The 20,606-nt window shown below is 43.9% G+C and overlaps 1 protein-coding gene across 1 annotated transcript in view; it reads right to left on the reverse strand.

Annotated features, from left to right (window-relative positions):
* DNAH7 (dynein axonemal heavy chain 7) overlaps positions 1–20,606 on the reverse strand; it is a 1,812,153-nt gene that overhangs the window by 1,475,230 nt on the left and 316,317 nt on the right. The window contains exon 14 of the mRNA XM_086955398.1: positions 19,640–19,718. Within this exon, the coding sequence (XP_086811524.1) occupies positions 19,640–19,718 (79 nt within the window). The remainder of the gene's footprint in view (positions 1–19,639; positions 19,719–20,606) is intronic.

Here is a 20,606-nt window from a genome sequence, read left to right on the forward strand (position 1 = left end):
GGTACTCCTCTAATTAATTTCTCTTGGAGAATCGAGGAGCTATTTTAAAATCCCTTTCAAATAGTCCCACTTCTACTCACTTCACATAGGTTGCCCTCACATAAACCAACTAGCTTCACAATGGCAAAACCGAGAAGACCGTCGGCATGGAGCCCCCCTGCGGGGTGGACCTACCAAGCCCTCTGTCCCTCCCTGTGATATTTTATATTTATATGTTGCAGGCCTAGCCATTGTCTCAAACTACCATAACTGCCTGCCAGAGCTTCACCGAAAGTTAAAAGAGTTTATTTTACCCTTTTATCTACCTGTAGACCTGTTAGCAATTTAGATTTGTGTTCCTGTTCCTGCAAGCAGTTAAATAGCCAGAGCTTTAACTGCCTTTTTAACAATAAATTAATTAGACATGTTTCGGAAAGACAAGTAGCACACAGTTACCATGAACTGAGGTTCTGATGATAGCCAAATGCTATGTGCAAGTTGAAGTAAAGTTTCTCATTAAATGAAATAAGGTGTATGCCATTTTCAGCCTCACTGAAATCATCAGTTTCTTCATACTGGCTGTTAAGCTCTAGTGCATTTCAGACAGAACCAAAAAACTCATGGACAGCCAAAAATGTCGACTTTAGTGTCTACTTAGCCGAGATTTTTCCAGCTCCAAATTCGGCAGGACTTTTAAAATCAAAGCCAGGACCAAATTCAGTGACCCCACATCACACAATATCAGATAATTATTCCAGCTGCAGCTCCTTTTCAATGGTGGAGGAGCGTCATCCACAGGCTCAGAGCTAACAGCTGAAAAATGAAAGGATCTGTTACTATTGTTTTATTTTTTAGCTGCTGGCTCTTAGCTAGCATATGCAGAGAGGGATGAGGCCTTGCCATGGGATCACTTTTAAGTGTGCATGTCAGTTTGGCCAGCCGTCTCAGGCCGGCCAAACTGAAATGCGCACTTGGGTTTCTCCAACCCGGGTGTATTGTACAGCCTGGTTGGAAAAACAGCACTGACTCCCTCTGCCTGAGCGAGTGTTGATCCAGCCTGCCTAGGCCAAATCCCACCCTGCTCTCATGCTTGAGAGCAGCGCGGATATTGGATGGGTAGTCCGATGCAGTCCTAGGACTGCTGAGACCAGGAACGGAGGAGCACGAGGTGGCTGGCAGCACCAGGTAATTCTTGTTTTTTTAAATTATTAACCCCAAACTCTCCTGCTGCGCTCTCCACCTTGTTAGCTTCCCGCTGGCCCCATCACCTGCACCCACTCCATCCGTCCCACCGATCTTTGGCGGCAGCCACTGGATTATTCATCAGCGTCTTTCCCACGTGGAAAATTGTGAAACAACAGGCCACAATGTGACCATTCCAAACAAAGGATCAAGGCCATAAAGGTTCAATAACAAAATGGAAAGATATAATTAGAATCTCCAATTAAGTGCCAAAATGCACAGCCTGAAATATCTTTGTTTGCTCTCGCCCTTTTTCTTCCTGCTGGCCATAGACAGACTGGATCATGAAGATATCCATAGTAGGAAGAAGAAATGGGATCCAGTGGACACCTTGGACACAGCTCGAGGAACTGACTTTGCAAATTACCTGGCCTACTGACCCATACCTATCAACAGATTCAAGAGAAGACTGACAATGTGGCAGCCACAGCAGCAGAACTTGGCCGCAAAATTCACAGGGGAAAAAGCAAGATCCTCAAGGATAACACAGCTAGCACAGTTGCAGTCACTCTTGCAGGCGATGCATGTGAAGAGGTTGAGGCCTTAACCTACCCGGGCAGTGTCATAGACAAGCAGAGCGGCACAAATACCAATGTCAAGGCAAGAAGCTGCAAAGCAAGGGCTGTCTTCATTCAGCTAAAGAAGATCTGGAGCTCCATGGACCATACATGTCAAAGTAAGATTAGACTTTTTTAACATGTGCGCAAAATCGGTCCTTCTGCATGGGGCAGAAACTTGGAGAACAGCAGTGATCACCATCAACACCTGTCTGAGGAAAATCCTTGACATTTGCTGGCCAAACACAATTAGCAACAACAATCTATGGCAGCAGAAATTCCAGCACCTTGACCATGAAGAAATCCTGAAAAGACTTTGGGGTTGGATAGGCCACACCCACTGCATGACCGCATCAAACACCAGCAGGCAAGTCCTGACCTGGAACCCTTAGGGGAAAAGGAAAAGAGGAAGGCCAGGAAACACCAGGAGCTGAGGCCTCTAGGCTGACTGTAAGTAGATGGGCTACACCTGGAATCAGATTGAAAAAATAGCCCAACACAATGATGGCTAGAGAGTCCTGGTTAATGACCTATAGCCCAGGAAGGTTAGTATGGATATGCAAGTAAGTGATTTAGTTTTAAATAAATCTTTAAAAAAAAAAATTTAATAAAGTTAGTTCAATTATTTAAGATAATGTGTTAGTGTTTTTTTATTTTGCTTTACATTTTACAAAATATATACATTAAATGTACATACAAATATTTTTAACATTTTTTAAAAACTTTAATAACATTTTTGACTTTTCCCTATACTTTACCATAAGGTGCGCTCTACTTAGGAGGTCGAGAATGCTGGGTACGTGTGAAAAGTTACTAGCGGTCACTTTACACTAGACTTTCATGTCCCCACGGAATCCAAAGGTCCATGTACGTCTACATAGTTGATTTATACTTTTAAATAGTAAATAGCGGAAAAAAACAGTTAAACAATTACGCATCGACGAGGTCTTCTTATGGCTCCGATGAATTCACGGGGAGTCCGGTTCGAACGCATTCGGAAATCCTTGCGACATATCACCGATTCATGAGGTAAATCATTTGTGGTCTGAGGCCTCCCATTTATCTGGGAGCATGCATGCACTATCCCTTTGAGCGCACCCGCACCATTGAGTGACAACAGCACTAAATTCCGCCACGCAGAAGAACACTTGTAATAAAGCAGCACATGGCACATGCAGGACTTCATTGTTGTCAGGCCTGCCTGATTGCTGCTAGTGATGGCGTCGAGTGCAGGTTGTGAATGAAGTGCCAGCAGAAGCAAACTGATGTACATGCAGTGTCACGAATCATAGAGCCACCAAGTCACACTGCATGTACATCACCAGTCTGCTTCTGTGAACTCTGGTGTTGCCTCAATGCCTTTTCCTTCTTCTGCTTCGCCTTGAAACTCCAACTCCTAGCCTTCAATCAGCACAGCGTCACATAGAGAAGCCGTCCTCACCTCCCTCCCTGCGCCAATTGTGTGACCCGACCTGGACCTTTGTATAGTAGGAGCCCTGGGCAGTAGGCCTGTCCAGTCTCACCGTGTAATGGAAACAGATTCTAGAGACGTGTTAAGCTTTGTGCTCGTTTTGTTTTGTAATATATTGAATTTATGTTTGAGACGCTCCCTCGCCTGTATTGGTTTCCACACAAGACCACACTTTTTCATTAGATCCCGGTGCGTGGGAAAAGTTACTGCAGCGCCATGAAGGAGCATAGGGATTAGGGAAGACGTTCACATTTTGTTTTATTTTAAATTCAAAGTAAAACTGGTGTGGTCACAATCACAGACCCTGCATCAAGTTAACTTAAAGCAGGAACAGGCAGGTTCAAAGCATCTGATTTTAACAGCGTTCAGATATAAGGAGGTAGTCATAAATTCACCAATCGATGTGTGAAAAAGGACTCCCGAAGGAGTGCTGAATTAAGATATAAGGTGAAGTTTTAATAACTTTTGTTAAGATGGATGGCGCAGGAATTCACCCTGAGAGATCTCTCGTGTCATTTCCAGTTCGTTTTGCTTGCAAATTGCCTATTTCATTTCCCTTTGTAGAATTATCTTCGGGAATTTAAATACCTCACTGAGAGATAGACAACTGCTTGGGAAAGTCCCTTACTGTAAAGGCTTTATGGGCACTTTATTATTGCTTAATCGAAAAGAAAGGATAGCTTTATGTTTGTGATACTTGGCAAATGACGTCTGTTGACACATTTACAGCTTGTTGCATTTAATAAGGCTTGTGTCGTTACAATTGTGAAGATCATTTGTTTCGGTGAAGGGTCATCCAAGGAAGACAGGATTTTGCTAAATGCAGATAATATTTTAATAAGCATAGAAGACCCTGAACGATCTATGCCCAGATATGCATATATGGGATATATGTGGGGACACCTCTGAATTCTTAGTTAAATGGGAGAAAACTATGTATGCGCTGATAGCAGGTGACCATATAGACGTAGACGAAGTGTCTACCCTTCTAAGGGCAAATGATCATTTTTAATACCCTGGCAATGTGACAATCATCATAATTAAAATGTTTGATCTGGTGCTCGCAGGCATTTTGCCTGCCCTAACAAGTGGAGATCAATCAATCTATCATTTGTAAAGCGCACTACATGCCCGCGAGGGTCTCAAGGCGCTGGGGGGTGGGGCGCTACTGATCGAACAGCCAGGTCTTGAGTATCCTCCTGAAGGTTAGCAGGTCTTGGGTCTGTCGTAGGCTCAGTGGGAGGGTGATCCATGTCTTGGCGGCGAGGTGGGAGAAGGATGTCCCACCGTTGGTTGTTCTTCGGATGCGCGGGATGATGGCGAGTGAGAGGTCGGCGGAGGGTAGCTGGCGTTTGGGGATGTAGAAGGAGAGCCGTCTGTTGAGGTAGGCTGGGCCGGTTTTGTGGAGTGCCTTGTGTGCGTGTGTGAGGAGCTTGAAGGATATCCTCTTGTTGACGAGGAGCCAGTGCAAGTTTCGCAGGTGGGGGGTGATGTGGCTGTGGCGTGGTACATCGAGGATGAGACGTGCCAAGGCGTTTTGGATGCTTTGTAGTTGTTTTATGAGCTTGGTCGGGGCTCCCGCGTAGAGGGCATTTCCGTAGTCGAGCCTGCTGCTGACGAGGGCCTGGGTGACTGGATGGCTACTACGCTTTTATTTGGTTTTGTACGGGTGGGAGACGGAACAGATATGCCGGATTGTAAACCCATATTTTTTTATTGAACGCATTAACGCAATGACTGCATAGGCCGTGCTATTATAATATATGATGGTGCACTGTTTATATTTTGAACCTGTGAGGGCTTTATTTTAGAATTACTGTGATAAAGCTATCAGGCATGACTCTTACAATGTCCTTCGCAGACATCTTTGTCCTCTCATCAAAGCTCATCCATCCATCCATCCATCCATTTAAATGGGATTACTCTCCCTAAGTGCCCTCCGGTTTCTTTTGATATTCAAAAGGCTGCGCACATAAGATGCACAAGTAAAGCACCTGCCTGTCGTAAAATGTCCTACAAGTATTGTCACACAAGTGAATTGCCACATAAGTGCCCTTGAGGACAACCTATGCTTCATGTTCACGGTTGGGCTAGATGGTTGGTGGTAGGGTCTGTAACTATTTGCTGCTAATACAATGGCAGTGGGATAGGCCAATTATTAACTTCCCAAAGTAAATGGACATACGTATCTGCTAATCTGCTTCACATAACACTCAGAATACTTTAAAAGAACTTTAAAGAATATGCATCCGTAAACTCTCTTGTGTTAAACATTCAAAATGATACTGGGACTTCATGGGGAGATGCTTTTTAAGGATGGTGAGCTGTAGCACTAGTCTTCCAAAAGCTTTCAGTGTGAAGTGTTTTTTAGATGCATATTGTTCATACTGACTGCTGAGACATGGTTAGATAATTCCTTGTCGCTCTAGATTCCTCCAAATTAAATTCAGATTTGATCTGTTTATTACATCAAAAAGGCCATTTTTGTTGGCTTTTAGGGCTCAATGCACTTTACCACCACTAACCAGTGCTAAAGTGCTTGCACTCTTTCCTTTAAACATGGTAAAATTGGCTTACACCAAATTGGCAAATTTAATTTACTTGTAAATTCCTAGAAATGTGGTTCTACATGTACCCAGGGACTGTAAATTAAATGCTGCTAGTGGGACTGCAAAACTTATTGTGCCACCAGGCTAGGGCCTGTCATTGCAGTCTGCCTGTGCAGTTGTAAAACTGCCATTTTGACCTGGCAAAAGGAACCTTTTGCCAGGCCTAAAAATATTCCCTCTTTCTACATATGTCACCACTAGCGCAAGCCCTTTCCATAAGGCAGGGTGCAGTATGCAGAGTGGAGTGTATTTAAATAGTTTGGCATATACTTGAGTTTTATATGTCCCAGAATAAGCCAGGCTGAATTGCTACCCTTGTTCTTTGTGTGATTCTTGCATTTTTCACAATCCCATGACTTCAGTGATATACAGGCAACATTGATAGCAGCTCCCACACTCTGAAAAGTGTTCCAGTGCCACTGGCCTGGGTGCCTTTCCATGTGGGGGCTGTTCTCACTTTTACTTTGTTCTCTCTGATTCACTACTTGTGTCTATTTTTGGTGCTCTCTGAAAGAATGTCTATGGGTATATAAGACTGGGTGGGTAACCTGGTGGTCTTAAAAGGTCATCATCTACTATTTACTGTGCTTTGAAAGTTGATACAATTGAATATGTAATGAAAAATGTGCTGTACAATTCAGCATTTTGGTCTGTCTTTTTCCAAAATTTTCTTGTGGGCGGTAACCTCACCAAACCCACCTATTAGTGGTCCGGATCGCTCGCTACGCTCGCTCGCTACACGGGGGGGAACGGGACAGGGGCTGGTCTCGCAAAATTTGCCAGGGCTGCTTTCAGTTCCCAGTCAGGCCCTGGACATGTCATGACTGCTGATTTGGCATTGATTTAGTTTCAAAGAAACTGCTGTCGTAGGAGTTTGTTTCTGTGCAATGGGAGTTTTCTCCCAGCAGGTGATAATCAGTGCCAATGCGACCAGCCCAGAACTGCGTTGCTAAGCATGATGTATGCGGCCGTCAGAAAGCCTGCCTTAAATAAAGCGGACCTTTGGATGACCCCACAAGTAGCTCATTTCTAGTAGCACAGCATGCTGATGCTCATCCTCCAGAAACAAATTTGTTTCCGGGGGGCAGACGAGTAGCGAATAAACTGGTGGATGTTATGTAAACCGGCAGGCTCCAGTCCTGCTTACCGAGGATGTCCTGCAGTTTCCCCAATTTAAAAAACTTAGCCCAATTCAGTTTATTGCTGAATCATATATTAAAAAGATATTAGTATATATATATATATATATATATATATATATTCACAGAAAAAACCGTAGGTTATAGTGGATATATAGTTAGGAATTTGCATTTACAAAACCTTGAAAATTCAATGAAAAAACCATTGGTTTTAGGCCATATATAGTTAGGGATTTGCATTTACAAAACCTTATTTTACTCGCATAAAACCATTGAAATTCCATATATAGTTATAAGCGCTAACTATATATCGCGCACCCGCAATCCACTGCTGATGATGTCACATATTACATCATTCATGACATGGTTAGTGACATCACTGATGACATCACTGATGACATCTCAAATGACATCACTGATGACATCACTGATTACAACATCCAGTGACTGTATGTTTCTGTAAAGTTAAAATATGTTTTACATATTGAAGAATGAGTGGATATATAAGTGTCTGGATGAAGGATTTACTAGGTGCATGACTGACTGACTGATTGAGTGAGTGATTAAATGTGTCTCACTGAGTGCATGGGTTAGTGACTAAACTGTTTTAATTTGTGCATCATTATATCTGTTGTTCTACAAACTGCTGCATATGTTGATCAGTAGCTATATGAGTAACTGTATGGGTTATTGATTGGTTGTCCAAGTATTTGTATGGGAAACTGAGTGTGTGTGTATGGGTGGCTGGAAGGTGTGTGACTCTGTACATAGATGTGTGAGTAGTTGATTCACTATATGTATAGATTCAAAAGTGCATGTGCAAACAGCTGTATGGGCGGTTGACTGTGCATGAGTGTATTAGTGAGTGAATGGATATCTCAGTGCTACATGTCAAATTAAGTACATATGTAAAACACAGTACATGTGAGAGTTGACATCTATAAATAACTGTGCATAAGAGCCAGTGAATGTGTGAGTGGCTGTATGGATCATTGTGAACATGTATCAGAGATTGTATAAGAGAGTAAAGTAAATATGTGTTAGTATATGTTTGAATAAGTAAGGTGTGTATAACTGTATAGTTGAGAAAATGGAGGTGTGATTGATTTTTGGCATAACTGACTAGGTGTGTGAGTAACTCCATGGATGAGTGACAGTCTGTGACTGTCTGTTTACACTGATTGTATCTAAGGTTATATTAGAGTCTGAAGAGGTTCATGGTATTATCACATGAATGATATCATCAGTGATGTTATCAGTCATGTCAAATGAGATGTTTTCAGTGATGTCATCAGTGATGTCATTTGAGATGTCATCAGTGATGTCATCAGTGATGTCACTAACCATGTCATGAATGATGTAATATGTGACATCATCAGCAGTGGATTGCGGGTGCGCGATATATAGTTAGCGCTTATAACTATATATGGAATTTCAATGGTTTTATGCGAGTAAAATAAGGTTTTGTAAATGCAAATCCCTAACTATATATGGCCTAAAACCAATGGTTTTTTCATTGAATTTTCAAGGTTTTGTAAATGCAAATTCCTAACTATATATCCACTATAACCTATGGTTTTTTCTGTGAATTTCATTGGTTTTTTAATAGCAAATATGAAAAGCTTTAAAATGTCAAGTACGTGATAGATAAAAACATTTTCGTATTTATGCACGCTGATGTGCTTTGAACGCTGCCCCCCTCCCCTCTTTTCTCTTAGTAGTACTCTCTCTTTGCAGATAGTGAAGAGTAGTTAACGCAGGCCTTTACCCCCGTTGTAATCCGTCCTGCCTGCTTGTCTCTCCATTTGATTGATTATTATCCAAGCATTTACTGTTTTTCAATTGATTCTCTTTGGTTCATTCTCTATTTACAAACAAGCACAAAGTCGCAATACTCTGTTTAGTCTTTGCAGATCGTGAAAAATCGTGTAAAAAAATAAAAAGTAATCGAGCAAAATCAGTAGGCCACTAATTGGATCTGTTTTTGACCTCGCTAAAATAGAAATATTAAAAACAACCCTTCATGAGAAATACGAAAATAGTGAGATGAACTGAGCTCCACACCATGAGGGCTGCAAGACAGCTCGGCTCCGTCACCCACCCCGCCCAAAATAACGACAAACCCTATGCAAATATTAAAAATATAGAAAACACACCAGCAAAGAAACAGGGTAAAACATTTTATTAAATAACTATTTACATAACGTTGGTTTATAAGATGATGTCAGTAGTGGACCGATGTGTGAATAGGTCGGAAGCAGCACAAGGCGCCAAGATCCGGATGGAAAGTCCTGGATATTGGGTGCCATAGTTCAGAGTTCTGAGTTTGAGCCTTTTTCAATGCCTGTGCTTTGTTGTTTCCCCTCCATCAAAAACAAAAAAAAAATATAAAACTGTGCAAAAATACAAAAAAAACAAAAAATGTTTACAAAAGCAGTGCTTGTAAGACTGTCTGAAGCTTATTTCCACCTACTGCAGCTTCACTATTCCAAAGTAAGTGAGGGTCGTTTGTGGACCTGACTGCATTTGAAAACAATGTTATATGGTACCTCCCTAAACCGCTTGACGGAGGCCCCCGAGGGGCGGTGTGATGACACGGACTCGGAGAAGACGCTTGGCTCCGACCCCCTCCCCAAGTCTTATAGCACTGGTGTAGCCTGAGATCGCCCCCGACATAGGCGGCCGGCTCCCGGGGTCCGGCGGAACTTTTTGCCTTTTGATGACTCTTCTATTCTGGACTTTGTCCCACAATCCGTTTGACCTGAAGACACGCTGTAGTGGGGCGCCCCTTTACCGTTTTAGTTGCCATTCCGCCCGCTTTTGCTACACTGTGCCTCTTCCGCCATTCAGCTGTTTACCGCCCGCTCTTGCGACTACAGCGTCTCGCTCACCATGTAGTTAAGTTGCTCCCGCTCTTGCGGTGCAGCGATAGGCGGCTGCCACAGGACTCTCAAAATGGCGGCCGGCTCTTCGGTTTTGGGCCTGGTCCACTAAAATGGCCCTGGGACACCTTGGAACTCGGACGCTTCCCTGATAGGGCTTGGGTCCCATTCTCGAAAGCGTCCCCTCAGCCGTGAAGATTCTACAAAAGTCTTGGGGGCCCCCGACTCCCGCAGGCTTCTGGTGGGGAGCGGCTGCCATGATTGCTCGTGGAATGGCCACGACGGAGCTACGAGATGGTAGTGCTCTCATGCTGACGCCAGCTTTAGTCTGAAACATCCAGAAACACTGTAGACTACCAATTCGATCAGTTCCGGTAGCGCCCCAACATGACCCGGAAGAGAAGAACTTGCCCTCCCCTCTTTGACTGATGGTTCTTGTTGCCTGTCCCCTCTGTTGTCATTTAACAGAACTTTTTGGACTGCTGAAAGGGGTTGTGTTCCGAACGCTGGTTGGTGGAGACATTTTGACTATATTCTTGACCTACGTTGTCGCGTAATGCGTTATATGACACGCCGCGTTAGCGCACCCGGAAGTGATCCGGGGCGCGGCGCGCAGCGCGTAACGTAAGCATAACAGGTCATGTGACTTGTTAATAAAACTTTTCATTGGTTCATTTTACTTTTGTTATTTTAATGATGAAAAGCTTGGTCATATGACCTAAAAATTACGCTTTTTATTTTTTTCGAACATTATTTTTTTTAAAACATATATGTTATAATATTCCAGGCTAATGTACTTTCCCGGAAAATTTACAACTGTCCTGCAAGTAAAATATATTCCTTTTTCGAGAAAAAGGGCGTTTCTTCGTTCCAAGACGGAGCCGTTGAGTAAAAGAGACTCGGCCTGCTGTCTTAGTCGCCGATACGCCTGATTATCAGATTCTTATCGATCACTTTATGTTGCAGAAATGAAAAACACAACTGCCCTTGACCATTTATCTTTACTGCGTTCCTACATATTATACCTTTTATCCGTCATGTAATTGGACTGCTTTATTTCACTTGCCTTTTACTGATTCGAAAACAGTGACTAAAAGTAAAAACTTTACCAATGTAAATACTACTACCGTGTTTTGTTTTAAAAACCTTTATTGTGAAAATATCAGAATACAAATACGGGCCTATAACCACGTGGGCCGGCCACGGAGCAAACTGAAATCGTATATGATGAGGAGACATTTACACTGTAGAGGAACGTAACGAGCGGGCCATTAGGTTGCAAGAACTAAGGTGTCTAACAGTTGCGGAATCGGTGGACGTGCATTTTGTAATTAAAATAAGACAGGGCCACTTACAATAACATTTTCTAGATATACATTTGCGGGCAAGGAGTTACGAGTCCCATTTATACCGGCGCCATTTTGGGCGAGGCCGGGCAGGTCCAAGATATAGTCAAAATGTCTTCACCAACAATCGGCCAGACCAGAACCCCTTTCGGCCCTTTATGCTACAAGATGGTGTCTTCCATTCAGAAAATATTGTTGGCAGCATTTTGAAAGGAAAGATAAACAGCCGTTCTCCTAGTGAGTCTCACATTGTTACATTTAGGAAGAATGTTGAAGAGTAATATGTGGAAAATCTGAAGCCATTTTTCTACAAACTCTCAAACAGCCTAAGTCATGGGCGATCTTTGTCCACACCAGGGCAATAGTGAAGCTGCAGCAGGTGCAAAAGAGCTTCAGACAGTCTTACAAGCACTGCTTTTCTAAACATTTTTTTGTATTTTTGCACAGTTTTATATATTTTTTTTTGTTTTTGATGGAGGGGAAACAACAAAAAACAGGCATTGAAAAAAGCTCAACAGTGCAGGGCGCCTTGTGCTGCTTCCGACCTATTCACACATCGGTCCACTACTGACATCACCTCATAAGCCAACGGGGCACCCCACACTGACTTTCGGCGCAGCATTGTAGGATGGCCACACCAGTGCGGCAACTTGCTGGACACCACCTCGGTGCCATCCGGATCTCGGAGCGTTCGAGTCACTGTACCGCAAGAGTGACCGGAACTCAGCTGGTCACGCCGTCTTTCGGCGCAGCATTGTAGGATGGCCACACCAGTGCGGCAACTTGCTGGACACAACCTCGGTGCCATCCGGATCTCGGCGCGTTCGGCTCACTGTACCGCAAGAGTGACCGGAACTCAGCTGGACACGCCGTCTTTCGGCGCAGCATTGTAGGATGGCCACACCACTGCAGCAGTTTGCTGGACACCACCTTGGGCAACAGTGAAGCTGCAGCAGGTGCAAATAAGCTTCAGATAGTCTTACAAGCACTGCTCAGAACTCTCAACTATGGCACTCAAAATCCAGGACTTGCCATTCGGATCTTGGCGCCTTGTGCTGGTTCCGACCTATTCACACATCGGTCCACTACTGACATCACCTCATAAGCCAACGGGGCACCCCACGCCGACTTTCGGCACAGCATTGTAGGATGGCCACACCAGTGAGGCAACTTGCTGGACACAACCTCGGTGCCATCCGGATCTCGGCACGTTCGACTCACTGTACCGCAAGAGTGACCGGAACTCAGCTGGACACGCCGTCTTTCGGCGCAGCATTGTAGGATGGCCACACCAGTGCGGCAATTTGCTTGACACCACCTCGGTGCCATCCGGATCTCAGCGCGTTGTGCTGCCTTCGGCCTATTCGCACATCGGTCCGCTACTGACGCCGCCTCACGTGCCAACGGATTTTCTACGCTTTTTGTAGCCCTATGCCGCATAACAGGTCATGTGACTTGTTTATAAAACTTTTCATTGGATCATTTTACTTTTGGTTTCCTAAAGATGGAAGGCTTGGTCATATGACCTAAAAATAACACTTTTCATTGGTTTAGAACATTTTTTTTTCCCAAACGATGAAAGCCCCACCTTGTTTCTGGATCATTCAGACTGAAGCTGGCGTCAGCATGAGAGCACCACCATCTCGTGGCTCCGTCGTGGTCATTCCGCGAGCAATCATGGCAGCCGCTCCCCACCGGAAGCCTGCGGGAGTCGGGGACCCCCAAGACTTTTGTAGAATCTTCACGGCTGAGGGGACGCTTTTCGAGAATGGAGCCCAAGCCCTAGCAGGCAAGCGTCCGAGTTCCAAGGTGTCCCAGGGCCATTTCAGTGGACCAGGCCCAAAACCGAAGAGCCGTCCGCCATTTTAAGAGTCATGTGGCAGGCGCCTATCGCTGCACTGCAAGAGTGGGAGCAACTCAACAACATGGTGAGCGAGACGCACGCAAATTTTGGGAGCAGCATTGTAGGATACCAAAACCAGTGCAGCAGTTTACTGGACATCACCTGGGTGCCATCAACATCTCAGCGCGTTCTGCTGCCTTGGGACTATTCGCACAACAGACCGCTACTGACGAGGCCTCCCCCCGCCCCACCCGGGACGCCCCACGCCAATTTTCGGAGCAGCATTGTAGGATCCCAAAACCAGTGCGGCACCCAGGCGACATCACCTGGGTGCCGTCCAGAACTCTGCACGTTGTGCTGCCTTGGGACTATTCGCACAAAAGACAGCTTCTGACCATTGTTGCTTTTTTGGGTGAAAAATGTTTAAATGTTTTTACAGTTTTTGTTCCGTTCATTATAGTTAAATGTTAATAAAGTTTTAAAATCTAACTTTGTTGGAGTGCTATATATGTTTAAAAAATCGAGTGAATGGGGCCTTGAATCGGGTTATTGTCATGTGTGGGCTTTGCAAGTGTACTGCTACAAGATCGGACATTTCAAACTCAAATGCACGTTCTTTTTCTTACCTTTCCGAAGCATGGAGCGCAATAGCAGGCAGAGAAAGGGTGATGCACGTGTTGAACACTGCCTGGCCTGGCAAGTTGCTGGCAGTGCCCCCCCCGCCCGCTCCTGAAAGAGGGCACACACACACCGCCGCCCCGAGTACTTCATAAATCTTTAAAAGACCATGCGCTTGTTCATGAGGCTTAAATGGTTTATCACCCCTTCTAGAACCCCTGCATCGACCCTCTGACGTTTCCTGGAAGAATTAGCACGTAACACAATACCAAGCCCTGTCAGCTGAAACCCCCGAGAAATCATGGGGCATATTATCAAGGGGGGTTATTTCCGCTTTTTTGGCTTTAAAAGCCAAAAAAAAAGAGATAAAATTATCTCCCTATTACCAAGCTGTCGCTAACACCAGCTAAAAGGAGATAGCGACCATCTTGGGCCCCGCTTTGCATATCAGTGATATTTATCACTAATGACATGCAAAGTGGGCGTGCCAAGATTTTAGCGACTGGAAACAGTCCCTAACCATCGCTATCTCCTATTACCAACTTTTGGAGATATTCGCGCTAAGCGCGAATATCTCCAAAACCTAACACCTGCCCTGAGCAGTTTTAGCCATGTTATCCAATGGGAAGTGGATAACATGGCTAAAAGCATTTGCTGGATAATGCATGAATATCGCTGACTTTTCAACGATATTCATGCATTGCGGCCGTTTTTTATCGCATTTGCGATAAACCTTGCTAATAGCAAGGTTTATGTGCGATGAAATTCGCCGATGTGCGGCGATAATTTTTGTCTCTAAACAAGTTAGAGACAAAAATTATCGCTAGTTGTTGGTAATATGCCCCCGGGTTTTTGCTTGCAGGAATCGGGAGGCGGAAGACTAGCACTGAAATCAGTAGTCTCACGCCTGAATCGGGAGGGTTGGCATGTCTGGATACTCTACAGCTGGGGCCATAAACTACATCCGCAGGGCTAGGTGATAGCCTAGGTCCGGCCTGGACAATCGGACACAGAGGAAGAGGAGTGTCAGAGGGTGCGGTAGTGAATAGGGTGAAAGGGAGGTGTCGGGCAGGCACAGGGTGTGATTCTCAGAGAAGAGCAGCGCAGATGGGGGGAAGTATATGGCCCATGCATGAGAGAAACAGCGGGGGTGACCAGTGCGTGGAAGAGATGCTTGCGAGGGTGGGGAGCCATGCTGAGGATCGGCGGCATGCAGAGAGTGGCCCTGGTCAAGGCATCTAAAATGGCTGCCGTGCACGACAAAATTGTGGCATTGGACAAAAACGCAAGATGGCGCAGACAATGTTTATCAATAAGGATTCATTTATAACAAAATATTTACTCGCAGTGACAAAATGGTGGTCAACACTTCCTGATTTCCATCGAATCGAACGTTAACAAACGTCACGCAGCAAAAAAAAAAAAAAAAGCTCACGCACAGAGCAGTTTTTAGCCATGTTATCCAATGGAAGGTGGATAACATGGCTAAGAGCATTTGCTGGATAATGCATGAATATCGCTGACTTTTCAGCGATATTCATGCATTGTGGCCGATGTGCGGCGATAATTTTTGTCTCTAAACAATTAAAACGAAGCACAAAATGGCGAATTCCCGTTTCGCTACCAGTTTGCGGCCCAGTTCGCGGCCCGTGAAGCGCTTCTACCGTGAAAAATCATTTTTTTTTTATTTTCCCCACGGGACCCTTTAATAACCCCAACAACATTCCTAGGGGGTCAAGAGGGGTATACCTTGCCCCCTTTCAATAAATTCCCCCTTCGTTTTTCACCTCTTCTTCTCTCTCGATCCTACCGAGAGATAAGATGGCGGCCGCTCCGGACTGTTTAGAATGTTGACAGACACCGGAGAGCCAATCAGCTTTCTGTTATCCAATGGAAGGTGGATAACATGGCTAAGAGCATTTGCTGGATAATGCATGAATATCGCTGACTTTTCAGCGATATTCATGCATTGTGGCCAATGTGCGGCGATAATTTTTGTCTCTAAACAATTAAAACGAAGCACAAAATGCCGAATTCCCGTTTCGCTACCAGTTTGCGGCCCAGTTCGCGGCCCGTGAAGCGCTTCTACCGTGAAAAATCATTTTTTTTTATTTTCCCCACGGGACCCTTTAATAACCCCAACAACAATCCTAGGGGGTCAAGAGGGGTATACCTTGCCCCCTTTCATTAAATTCCCCCTTCGTTTTTCACCTCTTCTTCTCTCTTGATCCTACCGAGAGATAAGATGGCGGCCGCTCCGGACTGTTTAGAATGTTGACAGACACCGGAGAGCCAATCAGCTTTCTGCGCGCAAAGTTCCGTTTCGCGAAAAGTAAGCGGACCGGATCGCTGCCCGGAGCGCTGTTACAGATATATATCTTGTTTTGAACGTTAATTTCTCAAAAACTACTGGAGCACATATATTGAGACCTAGCAAAGGCACATCGGGCTAACAGTCCCTACAATTTTGCCAAGTTTCGTGCAAATCCATTCAGCCGTTCGAGCTAAAAGTGAGTCCAACCGCCCTATGGAAATTAACATGGGAAAAATGCGTTTTGGGACCCCCCTTTTTTCTCGCCCCCCCCTTGAGGAAACCCCCCCAAATTTTCAAGGGCTGCTCAGAAACAAAATGTGCCATTTTCCTGAAAATTTCAGCCGATTCCGTCCACAAACGCCAAAGTTATTAGACATAGAATTTTCAAAAATGCCATAGGGAAAAAATCCTAACTATATATACCTACTGACGACCGCCAGTAGGTAATATATATATATATATATATATATATATATATATATATATATATATATATATATATAAAGCGATAATGATTTAATGTAATGGAATCATATTTCCATATTAATGATTTCAAAATAACACAAACAAGCACTGGCGTTGCCAATAGGTCTCGCATTAATTACGTTTGAGCTATTGGCATTGTTAAATATTGCAACACCAATTGCAACAAAAGTCTATTATTGTAGGCCAATAAAATGTGTATTTATTTTTGTAGCAATGGTGGCATGCGCATTGATAGGTCGCGAGACCTAAAAACAGTGGGCCTAGGGTCAGAGGTAGAACCCACGTCCCTAAATCAATATGCCATATGCATAGTAATTGTGACATTTGATTCACCTCTAACATTGTTATTATTACCCAGCCTAGGAAATCACGGTCACTGGACACATGGCCTCCTAACACTACCATTAGTTGTTTAATAGGTATCTCGATTGGGTTTCTTGAAGAGATCAACTTCCAGGAATGATAGATGTGATGTCTTATGTACACTATAGACAAGGTAAGAGGATGTTAAACTTGTACATTTTAGCATATTGTGGAATAATGAGCTCTCCAATGCTGCTAATGATTTGGTACTGTCACACTTCGAAGTTTAATGTTGCCAAAATGTAATATGGCCAATGGTTAATATTGTCAAATGTTTTGCAATCTTCAGCATTGCACACCGTTAATGCTGTCACACGTTAATGCGGAAAAGTTCTGTAGGGGTCATAGTTGGCACTGTTCAGGGATAGTGAAAGTAGATTGCTCGCATTTGTACCTGCTGCAAGCAATGTTTGTGGTAATATCAGGGAACCCCACCTTCCTCGCAGGTGACCTCACCGTGCCCTGCGTGGCCAATGCCTGGGCGCATTCTTCTTCTAGAACCACTCCTGCAGCAACTCTCAACACTTGTGAGTGCATAAAAATAAGCAACTTCTGAATTGTACCGTTTGAACAGGAAATACTGCTTTAAAATGGAGTTCGGATAGTCAGCAAACAGAAGCCAGTTGCAGGCAAAAAAAAACAAAAAACATCAAATTAAATCTTCCGAGATGATGCCCTGGAACTCAGGAGCTACAGTTTAACTTCTGTTGTGAGAGTGTTTCTGTCTCAGAAGAATGTATGTAAATTATTTAAAAAACAACACATGTTGTTGAATCTTAGTAATACATTTAAAAGAATCAGATATTTTAACAACACTAGATCTGAAGGAGGTGAATCTAAAAATGGACCTATCTGCAGCTAGAAGCCAATATGGTTGGCTTGAAAAAAGAATATTAATAAAGAGTGCTAACTCTGGCAGGGTAGAATAGAAGAAGCAGAAAAACCATGGAACAGCTTGGTGGAGTCATGCAAAATAATCTACTGCTCCGTTTCAAAATGAGCCTCTGAATCACTCGGTGAACGTAAGTGTTAGAAGCATCCACCATCTGGCACGGGGAGCATCAGCCATGGAGCGTGGACTCGGAGTATAGTTTCCCTAAGACGGGAATGATTCAGTGTAAAGATGAGGCCATAGACAAATGAGCTCGATGCCCCGATGAGGTAAAAGCAACGTAAACACAAAGGAAGTCACAGCGAAGGAATATTGCATTGAAGGATTCTTCAATTAGTGCGGCCCCAACACATTCACAATGTTTAAGCCAACTTCAACAATAAGTGCAACGTCATACAATTACCAGCAAGGCCGGTATCGAAACTAAAGTTTGTCTTGATCAAACTGGCCAAAATAACGCCACACTGCAGGAGGCTGCGACTAGAATGCGTCCGGGGGGATACCTGGGTCATGGCATGCAAAGAGTGGAGGCGCTGAAAGCGAAAGTAGCCATGAATAATTAGGGGAGAAGAAGCCGCCACCACATCAAAGGGAGAAGCCCTTTGATGTGGTGGCGGCCGTGACGTAAACACAAAGGAAGTCACAGCGAAGGAATATTGCATTGAAGGATTCGAAAGCAGTACATCGTAGAAGTCAGGATAAAACAGAAAATGCAGGATTTCAAATGTATCTGTCTCTCTCCTCTTGCAGTACAAACTGAAGTCGTGGCAGCACAGGGAAGAACAGATAAAATCCAAGCAGGAAGGTTGACTTCCAAACGCTCTTTCCGTAAGAATGCAATAGGAAATAAAGCTTGCTTTCCGTAATTGGAGTCATCGCTAAGAAACAGGACGATAAGTGTGGCAGAGACAGAGTAGCTTTTCATTGACAGATATTCTAGCCCCAAGGCCAATAGAGTGAGACTCATAGTGATCTGTCGACGTGAAGATGCTAAGGCTTTTGGTGAAGTGCATCCAACAACTTGCAGGGTGACATCGACAAAGGGAATGGAGTCGCACCGAAGAATGAAGGCAGCAAGAAGCAAGAAGCGCGTTCAGGTAACGATGCGCATTCAAATAATGCCGGATGTTGAAGTATCAATTCTAATATAACAAACGCTGAAAATGGGGATAAAGAGAAGCGTTCCGCAAATCACAGTCAGTTAAAGTTGCAGTGCCTGAAAGCGTAGGGCGATGCTGAGGTAACACGAGTAGAGTGTTTCAGCAGAGAGACACAAAGAGAATTAAAGGAAGGAGCTGGCTATCTAACTAGATAGGTCAAAATATTTCTAGGCATCTTTATAGAGTAAGCAGCGCGCGCACAGTACCTTACATTCAGACAGTGACTCAGCTGTGTTAGGACGTTTTGTTGTTCTTGAAAGTACGGCCGGCCACCGGCCAGCCATGAATAATTAGGGGAGGAGAAGCCGCACAGCACACGCTGGGAGAAGCCCTTTGATGTGCTGTGCGGCCGTGAAAAAATGCAATTAGGTGGGAGGGAGGAAGGCTGATGCGCGTGCTTGTTTGGTCACGTGATTCACGTGAACTTAAAGAAAACTGCACGACAAAACCCTTGGTTTGACGAGCATTTTGGGCACTTGAATTCTCTCTCCGCTCAATGCGCTTGCGCGCATTGATAGGTCGCGAGACCTAAAAAACAAACATTTACATTTGAAAAATACTATCGTATTCTTTTATAAATACATTACTTCAAACAGTTGGTACACATACTTTTTATTTTCCAATATTTGGAAACGTACTTTAACTTTCCGAATTTGTAGATCTGACTTGTGGGCTAATAAATGGTAAACCACCTCGGAGTCAGACGCAAAGAAATGAAGAATGTATGGTAAGTGGTACCTTTAATTCCATCAGTTCCTGTGTGTTGGGAGGAGTACTGAGAGCCTTTTCTGCGATCGTCTCATATTCTTCACATAACCTGAAAGGGAAATACTATTTTATGCAAAATGTATATAACATCAACCTTACAAAGCATTCATTAATGCTACTTTAGACTTCTGAACGTAAGGAGAAGAAATTAACATAATTGGATATACATTACCTCACTTCAAAGCATGGTGCAGGATGCACCTTAACAGAGGCTACAGCAAATGTCTTTAAAAATAACGTGTCCTATGTGTTCTGAGATTATATTTACCCCATTATATGTCACATTGGACTGTGGTGGAAGGGTTGTTTTAGTACTCTGGAGTGCGTTTGCAGCAACTCACAAGTGGTGTTGAACCAAGGGTGCACAATTAAGCACTCCAGTATGTGGGCTATAACTACCAAAGTAATATTTCTGTTGGTTTGAAGTAACTATAGTGCTTGTATTATATAATTGGGTCTGAATTGTCCCCCGTAACTCTAAGTCAGTGTGTTAGTAATAAATGGCCTGGTATTATGCCCGTTTGCGTACAGATGGATGATGATGATGAAGGTTTTTGTACAAAATAAAATTACCCTAAAGGGTGTACTGGCACTGAGAGGGGTGGAGCTGGAGCACAGGCTTGAACAATCTCTGAGGAACACATTGAAGAAAAAAGACAGGTAATAAGTGGCTGGCAGAATAGAAGGTGGTTGCCAGTAAGCACTCTCTTGGAGGTGCAGGGCATTTGAAAGTTTGGTTGCTATAAGGGAAAAATAGTAGCATTCAACCCGAGGTCTGGCCTTATGAAACCAGAAAACAGAAGTAGCTGCGCAAAAGGACTATGAAGGTGAAATGTAGATTGATTACAAAGAAGCGAGTCAGGGAATAAGGGATGTGGGTTAAACTCAAGCCAGTGCAAAAAGAACAATTCATGGACAGAATGCAGAACAATGTTAT

This window comes from Lissotriton vulgaris, chromosome 2_1 (assembly GCF_964263255.1).
Source record: "Lissotriton vulgaris chromosome 2_1, aLisVul1.2, whole genome shotgun sequence".
Taxonomy (NCBI): Eukaryota; Metazoa; Chordata; class Amphibia; order Caudata; family Salamandridae; genus Lissotriton; species Lissotriton vulgaris.